This window comes from Girardinichthys multiradiatus, chromosome 1 (genome assembly GCF_021462225.1).
Source record: "Girardinichthys multiradiatus isolate DD_20200921_A chromosome 1, DD_fGirMul_XY1, whole genome shotgun sequence".
NCBI classification, from domain to species: domain Eukaryota; kingdom Metazoa; phylum Chordata; class Actinopteri; order Cyprinodontiformes; family Goodeidae; genus Girardinichthys; species Girardinichthys multiradiatus.
The window spans coordinates 15216519-15231409 of NC_061794.1; the positions used below are offsets into that span (position 1 = coordinate 15216519).

The window sequence follows — 14891 nt, forward strand, 5'->3', positions numbered from 1 at the left end:
CCGGAAAATGGTGGCTTGTCCTCTTCAGGTTGGAGGGGAGTTCCTGCCTCAAGTGGAGGAGTTTAAGTATCTCGGGGTCTTGTTCACGAGTGAGGGAAGAATGGAGCGGGAGATCGACAGACGGATCGGTGCAGCTGCCACAGTAATGGGGGCGCTGTGCCGGTCCATTGTGGTGAAGAGAGAGCTGAGCCGAAAAGCAAAGCTCTCAATTTACTGGTCGGTCTACGTTCCTACCCTCACCTATGGCCATGAACTTTGGGTCATGACCGAAAGAACGAGATCACGGATACAAGCGGCTGAAATGAGCTTCCTCCGTAGGGTGGCCAGGCACTCCCTTAGAGATAGATTGAGGAGCTCGGCCATCCGGGAGGAGCTCGGAGTAGAGCCGCTGCTCCTCCACATTGAGAGGAGCCAGTTGAGGTGGCTCGGGCATCTATACCGGATGCCTCCTGGACGCCTTCCTCGGGAGGTGTTCCAGGCACGTCCCACCGGGAGGAGGCCCAGGGGACGGCCCAGGACACGCTGGAGGGACTATGTCTCTCGGCTGGCCTGGGAACGCCTTGGGCTCCCCCTGGAGGAGCTGGAGGAGGTGTCTGGAGAGAGGGACGTCTGGGCGTCTCTGCTGAGTCTGCTGCCCCCGCGACCCGGTCCTGGATAAGCGGAAGACGACGAACGAACGAACGAACATATCAAAGGGAAAACAAGAAGGTCTTTAGCTATGCTTTAAAAAGCATCGACAGGGCATGCCTGTCTTACATCCAGAGGAAGACTATTCCAAAGTTTAGGTGCTCGAAAAGAGGAAGCTCGCTCACCAAAAGTCTTTTTCCCGACTTTAGAAAACATCAAAAGGCCAGTTTCCTGAGAACGGAGGGCACGAGAAGGTACATACACCTTAAGAAGATTATTTGAATATAGAGAGGCCAACACTGAGGGTAATATGCTCATATTTCCCCGCTTTGGTCTGAATACGAGCAGCAGCATTTTGCACCATCTGCAGAGCTCTAAAACGTTTTTGAGGCAGTCCAGACAGTAGGGTATTGCAGTAGTCCAAGCAAGATGTTACAAATGAATGGATGAGGACTTCAGCATCATTGTAAGACAGGATAGACCTGATCTTAGCAATTCTTCTGAGATGAAAAAAGGACACTGTAGACATGTGCTTAATATGCTGGCCAAATACAAGGGTCTGATCAAAAAAAAAAAAAACAAGGTTTTTAATTTTGTCAGTACATTGTACAACACAGTTATCAAAAAACAGAGAAACATTGTCAAAATGATGATTACATTTTTGAGGTCCAATGATTTGTCTTTGCAGTTAAGGAACAGGAAATTCTCAGAAAACTAATTTCTAACAGCTGAAAGACAGACCTCAAGTCTGGACAAACTAAACCCATTTTCAAAAAGTAGAGGCATATACAGGGGTTGGACAATGAAACTGAAACACCTGGTTTTAGACCACAATAATTTATTAGTATGATGTAGGGCCTCCTCTTGCGGCCAATGCAGCGTCAATTCATCTTGGGAATGACATATGCAAGTCCGGCACAGTGGTCAGAGGGATTTTAAGCCATTCTTCTTGCAGGATAGTGGCCAGGTCACTACGTGATACTGGTGGAGGAAAATGTTTCCTGACTTGCTCCTCCAAAACACCCCAAAGTGGCTCAATAATATTTAGATCTGGTGACTGTGCAGGCCATGGAATATGTTCAACTTCACTTTCATGTTCATCAAACCAATCTTTCACCAGTCTTGCTGTGTGTATTGGTGCATTGTCATCCTGATACATGGCACCGCCTTCAGGATACAATGTTTGTATCCTGAATTGGATGCATATGGTCCTCAAGAATGGTTCGGTAGTCCTTGGCAGCACAAGTATTGGGCCAAGGGAATGCCATGATATGGCAGCCCAAACCATCACTGATCCACCCCCATGCCACACTCTGGGCATGCAACAGTCTGGGTGGTACGCTTCTTTGGGGCTTCTCCACACCGTAACTCTCCCAGATGTGGGGAAAACAGTAAAGGTGGACTCATCATAGAACAATACATGTTTCACATTGCCCACAGCCCAAGATTTGCACTCCTTGCACCATTGAAACTGACGTTTGGCATTGGCAGGAATGACCAAAGGTTTGGCTATAGCAGCCCGGCCGTGTATATTGACCCTGTGGAGCTCCCGACGGACAGTTCTGTTGGAAACAGGAGAGTTGAGGTGCACATTTAATTCTGCCGTGATTTGGGAAGCCGTGGTTTTATGTTTTTTGGATACAATCCGGGTTAGCACCCGAACATCCCTTTCAGACAGCTTCCTCTTGCGTCCACAGTTAATCCTGTTGGATGTGGTTCGTCCTTCTTGGTGGAATGCTGACATTACCCTGGATACCGTGGCTCTTGATACATCACAAAGACTTGCTGTCTTGGTCACAGATGCGACAGCAAGATGTGCACCAACAATTTGTCCTCTTTTGAATTCTGATATGTCACCCATAATGTTGTGTGCATTTCAATATTTTGAGCAAAACTGTGCTCTTACCCTGCTAATTGAATCTTCACACTCTGCTCTTACTGGTGCAATGTGCAATCAATGAAGACTGGCTACCAGGCTGGTCCAATTTAGCCATGAAACCTCCCACATTAAAATGATAGATGTTTCAGTTTCAATGTCCAACCCCTGTATATCTGCAAATCATCATCATAACAGTGAAAACCAATTCCAAAAGAACATAAAACTTGACCAAGCGGAGCAAGATAGGGAAAAAATGGAAAAAAGCAGGTGACCCAAAACAGAGCCTTGTGGAACATGTTTGACTGCACAAGGCTCAGACAGAACATTGTTTACCAAAACATTTTGAGTTCTGTCAGACAAAAGAGGCCTTAACCACATAAGCACCTTACCTGAGATGCGTCTCAAATAAGATACAATGAACAACCATATCAAAGGCGATACTAAGGTCCAACAAAAATAAAACTGAAGCACCATCTTATTTAATATTTAACAAGTCATTAACCACCTTTGTCAGCGCCGTCTCAGTGGAATGATTTGCTGTAAAGGCAGACTGAAATAGATCAGGCTCAAATAGATTATCTCTGAGAAACAAAAAAATAGCTCTAGTTCCGATCATGTCACAAATGTCAAAAAGCGCTTGGCGTTCACACCAACAATGATCGGGCACCAGTCACAAACAAAGACACAACTGTTAACATTAAATATTAAATACAAGACAGGAACAGAGACCGGGAGACGGCAAGCCACAACAAACAGCGGCATCTTTAGTTTAATCTGCTACCATCTGAACCCAGCTGTTCTCTGAAGGCCTTAGAGGCTTAGAAAGGGATCATTAGTGAACAGAAGGCTTCTTGTACAAAGTGGAACATGTAAACAGGTCAAGTTGTGGAGAACTTTAAAGCATGACTATGTGAAACAATGTTCCAAGAACACTTCAAGGGAGTAACATTAAATCCATCATCTAAAAATGGAAAGATTATTGCACAATGCAAACCTACCAAGGCATAGCCATCCACCTATACTGACAGGCTGGAAAAGTAATTGTGGAGGAGCTGCAGAAATGCCCTGCTCAGGTTGAAGAGGCTGGTCAGACTTAATGGGAAGATGAACAGAGCTAGAAGAGCTAAATATAGGGCCATAATGAAGAGTTGGGTGGATATTCACCTTCCAGCAGGACAAGGACCCAAACCATGCAGCACAACACTACAATAAAATTGGTTTAGATTAAAGTATATTCATGTAAGTTAATGGCCCAGTCAACCAGTTGAGGAACTGTGGCAAGACCTGCAGCTTTAACAGCAGGGACACATTTTTTCTCACAACGTATTGATTCAAGAGGGCTGAATACAAGTGTGCACCACACTAGTCAGATTTTTAATAGTAAAAAATTAAATATTTTGAAAATATATATATAAAAAAAAAAACATGTACTATTTCCCCTCTTTCCTAACTTAACAACTTGGTGCTTGTCTAAAAAAAATCTAAAGATTCGTAATAATATACACTGAGGTTTGTGGTTTCAATGTGAGAAATTGTAAAAAGGTTTAGCACTTTTGCAAGACAAGGTACAGTTTTGACCAGATTATGAATAAAGATCCGCCGTGGAGGTCACCAAACCGTTCTTTCAGTAAAACAAACTGTTCAAAGCTGTGCCAACATTTTTATTAAGTCAATTGGTCAAAAATCTTGCTCGGGGCAACTGAGTTTGTGTTTACCTTATACAGTCAAACAATACATACGTGAAAACCATCACAAAGAACATCTTTATGTGTGGACTGGGACTCCCGGGCACTTTCAAGTACACATCCTGAGGCTCTCCTGGAACCTAGACATGAACAATAATTAAGGGAAACAATTTAAACTGGAAAAGTAAAATGACTAACAAAGCAATGACATGTTTGTCTCACATATGGTAAAGGTAGAAAGATGGTTAAAATTCATGCCTGGGGAATTGCAAGAAAATATTTTCTGTTTAATCGCCAGTGTAGCAATCAGTAAAGACTACTGTGGGTTACTTGTGGTCAGAACAAAAAGATGGAGGAAAATAATGATGTCTCACCAGCATCCTTGTCTGGCAGATGATATTAGGGTCACTGCAGCGAACAGAATTAAGAGTCCAGGAATCTGGGTCTTCAGCTGGTTGAGACACAAACAAGACAAACATTTTTTTATGATTACAAGAAAGACTAGTGCTAAATTGTGTATCTGATCATTATTTAATCATTATTTATATGAGTATGTCGCACAAATAAGATTATAATCATAGACTTTTAAATTTTCTTGTTTTCATCCCCTGCTTTGGTTTTAATAATGTGACTTAAATTCCTTTGTGGCTACAAAAAAAAAAACAACACATTTATCTCAAGTAAATCTTTTTAAAATATAGTCAGTGCAGTACAAAGCAGAGTTTTGGCTCAGGGAATGATCAATAACTGGGGACTGTCTGGGGAACCCGAACAACCTGTTGGGTCCTGCCATGGCGGTAAGCGGATGGCCTTCTTCAGGAAACAAAGTTCAGGGTGGTAAAGTCGGAAAGTCTGGTCCACAACATGGGGTGTTGGCTCCACATTCACTTGGCAGATGGCCATCGGCTTGCCATCTTCTGCTCTGAATGTAACCTGTGGGGGAAAGGTAATATGTCAGTGGTATGCATGGCAGACTTGCAGTGAAACTGAATTTTCTTCGTAAAACAACTAATGAAGTACTGTTCTCTGTGTTTAAGAACAAAGACAGAGAGTGAGGGGTAATCTGAAATAAAACTTGCTGTAAATTGTATGTAGAGAGTATAGCAAGTAATAACATATTGAGCATGTATAAGGAATACAGTATAAATATAGCTGAATGTGTGCATACTTGGGGCCTCATGCACAAAAACTTGCATGGATTTGCTACTAAACAAAATCAATCAATCTGCGCAAACACAAAAATCAATACCAGACTCCTTCCCCAATACACCCACTTTTACATTTGCAACTAGATAGAAGTGGAACTTGGCAGCAGCCAAGTTGGAGACGCCTCTAAACGATGCATATAAAAACACAGACTCATCAACCTGTAATATGTTATGTGCATCATCACACGTCCAATTAAAGTTACATTTGGACAGTGAAGCAGCAGGATTTCAAACTTTATGCATGTGTTCATTCACAAAACTACGTAACACCAAGCCCCCCAGGAGCTTGGTACAATGCTTTGAGACACTAGCTTACCCAGTAAAAAAGGACATCATTAAGTTAACCTATTAAAAGAAATTATGCTGTAAAGACAAGATGATATGTTCCAAAACCAAACCATGCTCTTCATTAACCTGAATGAATTGTGCCATGTCCCCTCGTCACATATTGTAGATCACTAGAGTAAAAATGCTTCTTGCTAACAGAAACATATTCAGCCTGTGATGGCACTTTCAGTAATATATGTGCAGTTGATAGCTCTAAATATATCAGGAAAAAGATTTCTTCCTGCAAACTGCACTTTAATGGCTTTAATTGGCCTCTTCAATTGTTGTTAAGAAGCCCAGCAGCTCCTTGGATGCAGACACTATTGCCAAAGGTATTTACTGCACCCCTGTGCACTTGACTTCAATGAGATCAAATAGTTGCAAACACATGGATAAATGAATTGTTTATCATGTTTCAGAAGAGTACAACAATTGTTTTCCTCAATAGCTTTTAGAGCCCAATAGTTTTAATAGCTGTAGGGTCCAATAACTCCAGGAATGTTCATATGCAAGTCGTGGAGTTGTGTAGAGCATGGCACATCTCCACACTCAGTTCGTTATTGATGCATTCATATGTTTGTGTGGAAAACCTTAAACAGCTTCAGAACCAACAACTTGTTAAGTTTACCTGAAAATTCTCTCATTATTGATCTGTTCGTATGAGAGTCTTATACAAACTGGGACTCTAGATGTACAGAAAAGGAACCATCTCTAATTCCTTAAGTGTATTCCTTAGCATAAAAATCATTTAAGTTTATTTCCTAAGGAACTCAACTCCTAATAGTAATAAATCTTTAAAAAGGCCACAAGCTGAGAATCTTTTCTCCCCATATGTGTTACCATAAGGATACGGTATGCTAGAATACAGATTAGTTGGTATCTAATTATGCAAATCTCCAATGACCACTGGAAAATGCTTTGTAGGCTGCTGCATAAAACAGCCAACATTAAGTGCATTAATCCAGATGTGTTTATACTATAGACTGTTTTATATCACAGAATATTTACAACAGGGATTCCACTCAAAGGTCCAAACCTGATACCTAAATAATATTTTTTTTAACTAGAGCTGGAATGTGATGTATTTTCCCCCAACACTGTGAACTGCTAAATAAAATTCTGCAAAATAAAATTCATACCAACGCAACCCCTGAACAGGTGTCAGGAATGTGTTTAATTCTTTTGACTTATCCACCAAGGGCAGCACAACACCTCTCCAGAATCTGGTTAAGCTTTGAGAATTTGTCTTGCAGTAAAATTAAAGTTTAGGTCAGATTTTGATGTTTTCTTGCACATCTTTCTTGGTTTCTGAAACCTCAACTTGACCTCATCCTTTACTTAAGTTCCTAATTAAATTATGAACTGTGAAGACAACAATCTGAAAAGGGGATCCTTTGATAACCTTCTCTGCCTTTCAGAACATCAATTAGGTGAATTTACAGAGGGCTAAGGAGCTTCTTAGAGGAGCTGTTAGATCCCAAAAGTGGGACTCCACATAAGAGGCTTTTAGACAGTTTATTGCAAGTTGCATCACTGGTGGGAAAGACAGCTGTGAAAAACTAATTACAATCGTTGCACAGGTCATCACAGAGTTGGAATGTCTTTCATTCTTCTTTTTTGTTTTTACGGTTTTGTTTTGCAGCAATAGTGGCCTTTTTTTGTCATTTTTTAAGTAGGAAGACAGGAAATGGGGTGAAGAGAGGGGAAAGACATGCAGCACAGGTCGCCATGGCTGAGACTCGACCAGGAGACAGCGACATCAAGGGCTGCAGCCTCTCTAACCATGGGTCACGTGCTCTACTGCTGAGCCAGCGCCATGCTCTTGAATTTGTTTCATTAACTTAGGCTCCTCTCCTTACGTTTATGCTTCTTGTGTACAGCACAAAAGAAAACGTAATTAAATTAAATAGAGTATTCAGTTTAACATTTAATTCATTCAGATGATTAGTTAATATTCTACTGTAATGTTCACAACATAGACATTTTGACCGGTGCTGCATAAATGCTTATACATTATACATTTTAAAAACAATGCTTTGAATCTTTAATTTGGGACCAGATACAGATGTATCCTTTGCAGTGAATAAAGAAAGCCTAATAGGTAAACCTTATTCAGTCCTGTAAGTTAACCTTAAACAATTTGTTCACTAAACACAGAGCAGCTGTCCGAACCCTGGATGTGTCGGCTCTGCTACCACATGCTGACCTGCAGTTGTGGCCTATATCTGGCTCTGGTGATGTGTGCTGACTGACAGCAGGGTCAAAGCTGGCATACTGACAGCTCTGCTGTTGGGACTTGTCAGTTTTAGCGGGATACAGATTTGATCCAGACCTGACCTCTTTGACCTGTTGACATGATTTTTTTGTTTAGTTTTTTTTGGCTCAGAGCTGCAGTGATGACCTGCACAGAAAATAAACAAACTGTTGGCAGAAGGGCACGTATTTATCAGCCTGTGTAATGTGATCACTTCAAGCTACTGCAAATGAACACCAGGAGGAACACAGCATAACGCAGGTTGGTAAGGGATTTTGGAAATGCTGTTTGTAGGAGATCAAAGCTCAAGTCTGCAGATACATCGCCCAGTCCCCTGTTTGCATAGAATCATGAGAAACATGTCAACATTTTGTTAACAGCTGCGGCAGACTATTGCAGCAGAAAACACAACAATCTTAGACTCTTATAGCTAAACATGGCACAATAACAATAACATTCTTTCCATTCTTTTAACATTTTTAATATTAACAGTTGCATAACATAACGAAATTATTCATACTTCTAGAAAAAACACACACTTCAGTGTATTTTATTAGCTTTTTTGTATTTACTGGACAAACACAAAGTGTCACATAATTGTGAAGTACAGGAAAATGCATTTAGGCTTTACAAATCTGAACCATGTGATGAACATTTGAATTCAGCCACCTTTCTTTGATACCACCTGATGAATAGAGTCCACCTGTGAATAAGTTAATCTTAACATAAATCCAGCTGTTCTGTGAATGCCTTGGAGGTTTAAATTAAGCACATCAGTGAACAAACAGTATCATGAAGACCAAGGAACACAGCAAACAAGTCACGGATAAAGTTTAAAGCAGGGTTTTTTATAAAACAATACTCCAAACTTGGAGCATCTCACAGTGTACTGTTCAATACATCATATGAAAATGGAAAGGGTATGGCACAACTGCAAGCTGACCAAGACATGGCTGTCCACCTAAACTGACAAGTGGAGGGAAAGTGGAGCATTGTTCAAATAAAAAGCCAAGAGGCTGATGGTAACTCTGCATGCCATAAGAAAACCATAAGAAGTACAGTTTAAAGTTTCCCACAGGCCATGTAGGAAGTCTAATTTTTTAAAGTACATGCAAAACACCACATGTGGCAGAAAACTAAAAAGAGACATAACCATGAACAACCATCCCCACCATGAAACATGGCAGTGGCAACATCATGCTATTCTGGAGCAGGCATTTACCTCCCAGCAGGACAAAGACACTGAGCACAGAGTCGAAGCTACACTGGAAGAGTTTAGATCACAGCATGTGTTGGAATGCCAAAGACAAAGGCCAGACCTAAATATGATTGATAATCTGTTGTTCATAGATGCTCTGAATCCAACTTGACTGAGCTTGAGCTGTTGTGCAAAGAGGAATGGGTAAAAGATTTCCATCTGTAGATGTGTAAAGCTGGTAGAGACATAGGCCAAAGGACAAACAGCTGTGACAGCAGCAAAATATGGTTCTACAGAGTAGTGGCTACACCCCCACAGATTTGTATTTGTAAAACCTTCTGATACACTATGCATCCTTTTCTTTCCACTTTACAATTATAGAGCACTTTGTGTTGGTCTGTCCCATAAAATCATAATAAAACACGTTAAAGTTCTGGCTGTGATGTGGCAAAATGCAGAAACGTTCAAGGGGTGTGAATACTTCTGCAAGGCACTGTAATTACTGCCAAATGTACAATTGCTGGAAAGAGACTAATTAAAAGAAGCAATTTTAATCACTCGAATTTACTCTTCTGTCTTGTCTGGTTAGTTAATAGTAGGCAATTTAAACAGTTTTTATTTTGTTGGTGATGTTTGTTTGTCTTATTTTTAAAAAAATGACAAGAGTTGGCATTCTGGCGTTCCTCAGGAGGTTTTCTTAACTGTAATAAAGCTTCTGAACCAAACATCAATTCTGTAGTCTGAGTTTAGGTGTCTTTGTCATCCTGTCTCTAACCAATAAAGACATGTAACATATGGATAAAGAGCTTCTTTTTGCAGTTCAAGTTTAAGATAAATAAGTTTTAGATAAAAGGTTTTTCAAAAGGAGATAAAGAGGCAAAAATCTGCAGATGGAGATTAAAATGGTTCAAGATTCAAAAAATATCGTACAGGACGTAGTGGGACACTCAGTACCTTGATAATTTTGGCATTAATAATGTTGGACAGATTCCTCTTGGCCATCTGGGAACCTTTGCCTGTAGGTAAGAAGCTTGGTCCCTGTAAGGATTTGATAAAAACACAAACTGTTATCAAAATCGAGCATATGCATATAATCACAAATCTACGTTTAGGAAATAAAACTGTAAATGATAACAACAAACAGGATACAACCTAAGGGGTTCAAGCCACCAGCAATCCACCGAGGATTAAACAACAGCTGATGTAAGTGACACTTGTTTTGAACCATACTTGGGAGAAGAAATAAAATAAAACCCAGAGCTTCCTTTAAATAGATCAGCTATGATTAATAAACTCTGAGATGTGATGACATTTTCCTGAAGTCTTATTCTCACTCCACATTTTTTTTCCATGGCTTCTTCGCAGCTAAAACACATTTGATCAGATCAAGGTCAGTATATTTTAAAAGATGTTAATGTACTTGAATCAGTATAAGAAAAAAAAGAAGTGTTCAGAGGTCCATTTAAGTTTTCTAATGTGGCAACAGAACAGCATGATGTCTGTTTTATACAGTAAAAAAGAAAAATAATCTTTTCAAACTTTTAGATTAGATTGAAACATAAAAATAAGTCACCATCTAATCTGAACTTTACCTGGACAGCTATGGTGTTGTTGCACCAGAAACTCTGGTACTTCAGGGGAATGTGGACACTTTCTTTAGGCCGGAGATAAACCCTGGGACCAGGAGCACCTTTTTCCACATGAAACATGTTCTCCTCCAGTGGGGTAGAGGTTTTTGTCAGTGCTTTGAAGTAACGCCACTCCTCGGTGTCAGTGATGACACTGGATGAAAAGATTAAAGGACAGAAATGTGATCAAAGCAAGATTTTACGTATTTTCTGAAAACCATCTAGGAGCTCATATTATTTGTTACATGACCAAAATAAAATAAAAAGAATCCATAGTGAAATTAACTACAGGACAGAGTTCATTTGCATGGTGAGATGGAGCTGAACAGACCAAAAACACAACTGATTTATGTTTCTGTAGAATGAACAAGTGGAGAAGACCAACATGTGCTTCATCTTCAGATGTTGCCTTGATCAGAAGCCAAAATAAACCCAATTAAACCAGCTGAGAAGCAATTCAAAAAGTGTAAGAAAATGCAAGTTTAACAGAAAAACTTTGCTTAAGCAGGTATTAAGGAGCCATGTAAATCTAACAAACAGCGGTTTAGACCAAGACTTTTAAAAAAATTTTTAAGAAGCAAGTTGCTGAGGGAGTTAAAATATCTGAAAAATGTTCTTGTGAAATTGTTTTATCATTTTATAAAATGTGCAATGTATCAAAGTTGTTCAAATTAGTTTTGTTCACTGATGACTGATGACCAAAATGTTTTGGTCAGAAAAAACTAATTTGATGGACATTAATTAGAAACTAAATTTACATCTACAAAAATCAGACTGCTTTATTAATTTCATTAAAATGTTCTCTCTTTAGACTGTTGTTGAGCAGGTAAAAGCTTCTCACAATGCAAAGGATATGTACAGTATATAAATTGTTATAACAGACTCTCTTGCTCCCAATAACAACATATTTCCTAACACAAATGCCTTAATACAAAAAGGTTTAAGAATTAATAGGTTGAAGTTGCTCAAATTGTGTGTAAGGTTACAAACAATGTTCCTCCAAATTGTTACCAAAATGTGTTCCAAATTAGACAAAAAAATATGAACTTAGAGTAAGTGGTCTAATTTTTAAAACAAGAAAAAGTTAAATCAATTTTAAAAAGACAGTTGTGTATATTTATTTGTGCAATTTCTGTCAAGACAAATTGAAAACAAACAAAACTTTGTAGATATTTATGTTCAGAAAAACATTTTTCACTCCCACAAAAGTGAAGCAAAAATTCTAATCGGTGATGTTTTTTGTATTTATTTCATTATACCAATACTTAAATCATCTTGGCTCATGGTGACTGCAAATTTGTAAAATAAAAGATGCATAGCCAGTGTACGAGATGTGTTAAAGAAATGTAATTAAATTAAGAGCTGTGTCAGCTTACACATTTTAGGTAAGTTTGGGTTTGTGTTTCATGACTGAACTGTTTCTATGGTTTTTTGGCAAGTTATCTAAATACATAGATGGATTGGAAATCACATCAATATGCAAAAATTTGTGAAAGAAAACAAACACTATGCATCACCTTGAACAACATACCAATCATGAAACATGGAGGTGACAGCATCATGCTGTGGGGTTCTTCAACAAACGTTGGTAGAGACAAACTTGCAGCTATTACTGCAGCAAAAGGTATTCCTACAGTGTATTGACTACACTAAAAATACACTCATTTATATTTGCAAAAAAACTACTACTAGGTCTCACTCTTTTCAATATAAATAACGTCTCCTGAGATTAAGGTCTTAACTACATACACTGTTAAATTATTCACTTGGGAGGCTTGTTGAAATACACAACTTTAGGGGCAGCCATGTTGCTCACTGGTTGAGCAGGTGCAACATCATCCTCAACACAGCTGATCCAGGTTCAATTCTTGTCTCCCGGGCATTTACTGCATGTCTCACATATCTCTCTCTGCCCTTCTTCCCTGTCAAGCTACTGGTGAATAAAGGCTACAAGTGCCACAAACTCTTAAAAATAAAGGAAGATCTTAAGTCTGAAGTCTAAACAGTGCACACTTTTCTGAACAGCCAGGAGTAAAATTTCATTAAACTGCTGAACCAAGCAGGTACACTTCTCCTACACACTTATTTGCTTTAAAATAGTGACAGCGGGTATAGAAAAGGTGTAAAGAGGTCAGAAAAAGCCCCAGTTCGCTCCCCTAAAAATGGATTTCCAGGGAATGACGACCAGAACGCGATAACCCATTGCAACAGACAAAATATCTTATCTCTCCTCCTTCTTCTCTCTTTATATGCAAAAGATTTCACACACAAATGCATTCAGGGAACGGCTGCTTTAGACTTCAAAGGTTTGAAGCCACGGGAGTGAAGAGGGGAATTTCTCTCAATTGGAGACTGGGAGCCTTTAAATTTTTTAGAGCTCCATCTTGCCAACATTAGGCATAGATGCTACAGTCAATTCTATGAAATTTATGTGGATATTCCCACACTGCAGTTTGAATAAAACATTTTGCCCTTGGCTTAGGCAACAAAGAAGTTTTTTAGAATGTTTGTTTCACCTGCAAGTTTTCATTACAAACTGTTGGCTGATACATTTTTAAATAAAGGAAAAACAGCTAAGTATGAAAAACCAAAAACTAAAAGAATACGAAGACTGAAATCCAGAGCTGAGAACAGCACAGAGACAGAAGAATTATGAGAGAAGAGCAACATAGCTCAGAGGAAACACACAGTCTCTTAGCCATTATTCTTTAACCACACTGGGCTCTGTCAGGCACAGTGTAAAATCCCAACAAAATGGATGGCAACGGGTAGCAAACATGTCCTCTACATCAAGAGGAGCCTCTGGGCTCGAAAACACCTGCTGACATCAAAGCTACAGCTAGCTTAGCCTTTCACTAAGCACTCTGTCTTCAAAGACTGATGCTGAAATTTTTTCTTGTATGTTTCTATAGAACAAAGACCCAATCTAAGGCTCCCCCCAGGTTCTCAAGAAACCTGCTTGTCAAACATCTGCTGAAATATTGATGAGGAAGTGACAACAGAGCAACCTTACTGATCTGACCAAGCTGCTGCCCATGTAGCCCAACAGATACCATAGCCAGTTTTACTTCCCACTGAGACGGAGGAGAAAACAGCAGAAATGTGGACAAAGGGATTACACTAAAATTTAAAAAGAACTTTTTTGCCTGAAAACATTCCTAGAGTTGTTTAGGATTTGTACCAGCTGTTATTTAAACTATATTGTGTTCATTAGAACAGCTTTTTTGTCTTAACATAACTGTTAAGCATTTTACCGGTAATAGCATATGTCACTCTATTGTCTCCCTGATGAATAAATTTACACTTAGTGAAAAAAGGAAGGAACAGCCTGATCACGATGTAATTTGCCTTACTTACAGGCCAGCAATGGGCATGGGTAAATAATTTGAGTTGACACGAGTAGTCTACATGCATCATCATGGACAATTTTGTTTAATTTGGAAAAATATGTATATTTTGGGTGTGGTTGCATATTGAACATTTATGTTTAACAAACTCTATTTGACAAACTTAATTCTTTTAAAAGATCAACAGAACACTGTAAAAATATGTACTACTCTATTAAAGCAATAAGAAAAAAGAGTCTACTTCCAAATATCTGCTATAAAAACTTTAAAGATGCATTTTTTCTTCTTTTTCTCCATAAAAATCTTAAACAACCTCAGCCCTGCTCAAAACTATTAAACATTCAGGAATATTGAGGATCTTAACACTTCAAATGCAGTGTAATAACTTTATGTATTATTTATGAAAAACACAAAAAGTGAGATATTTTCCATTTTAATGTTAGGGGATTAGGATTTTTTTTAATGGTCCAGGATGTGTCAAAGATTAGCCAACATATTTTTGAATTTGATACAGATGTAAAGGTTATTAAATTGATAAGTCATTAAGGACAAAAATGTCCACTTCCAAAAATGTTTTAAAGCTACATTTTTGTCCTTAGTGACTTAACAGGCTAGTAAATCAAAATACCTGGGGACTAGAATAGATATTAAAGGGCATAAGTGGTGGCATCATCATTAGTAATAGTGCAACAGATGTGGTTATTTTGTTAAAACATTATTATCTTCATTTTTTCAGCT

The 14891-nt window shown here is 38.8% G+C and overlaps 1 protein-coding gene across 8 annotated transcripts in view; it reads right to left on the bottom strand.

Moving 5' to 3' along the window:
• The window catches only part of LOC124872321 (nephrocystin-4-like), a 277448-nt gene that overhangs the window by 18840 nt on the left and 243717 nt on the right, over positions 1-14891 (bottom strand). For all 8 annotated transcript variants that reach the window (XR_007039267.1, XM_047372196.1, XM_047372205.1 and 5 more), the window contains 5 exons: positions 10771-10960; positions 10133-10216; positions 4968-5124; positions 4566-4642; positions 4246-4331 (listed from right to left, as the gene is read on the bottom strand). Coding sequence is in view for 7 of the 8 variants with exons in the window: in XM_047372196.1 (XP_047228152.1) it covers positions 4246-4331; positions 4566-4642; positions 4968-5124; positions 10133-10216; positions 10771-10960 (594 nt within the window). In the remaining variant the exon portion in view is untranslated. The remainder of the gene's footprint in view (positions 1-4245; positions 4332-4565; positions 4643-4967; positions 5125-10132; positions 10217-10770; positions 10961-14891) is intronic.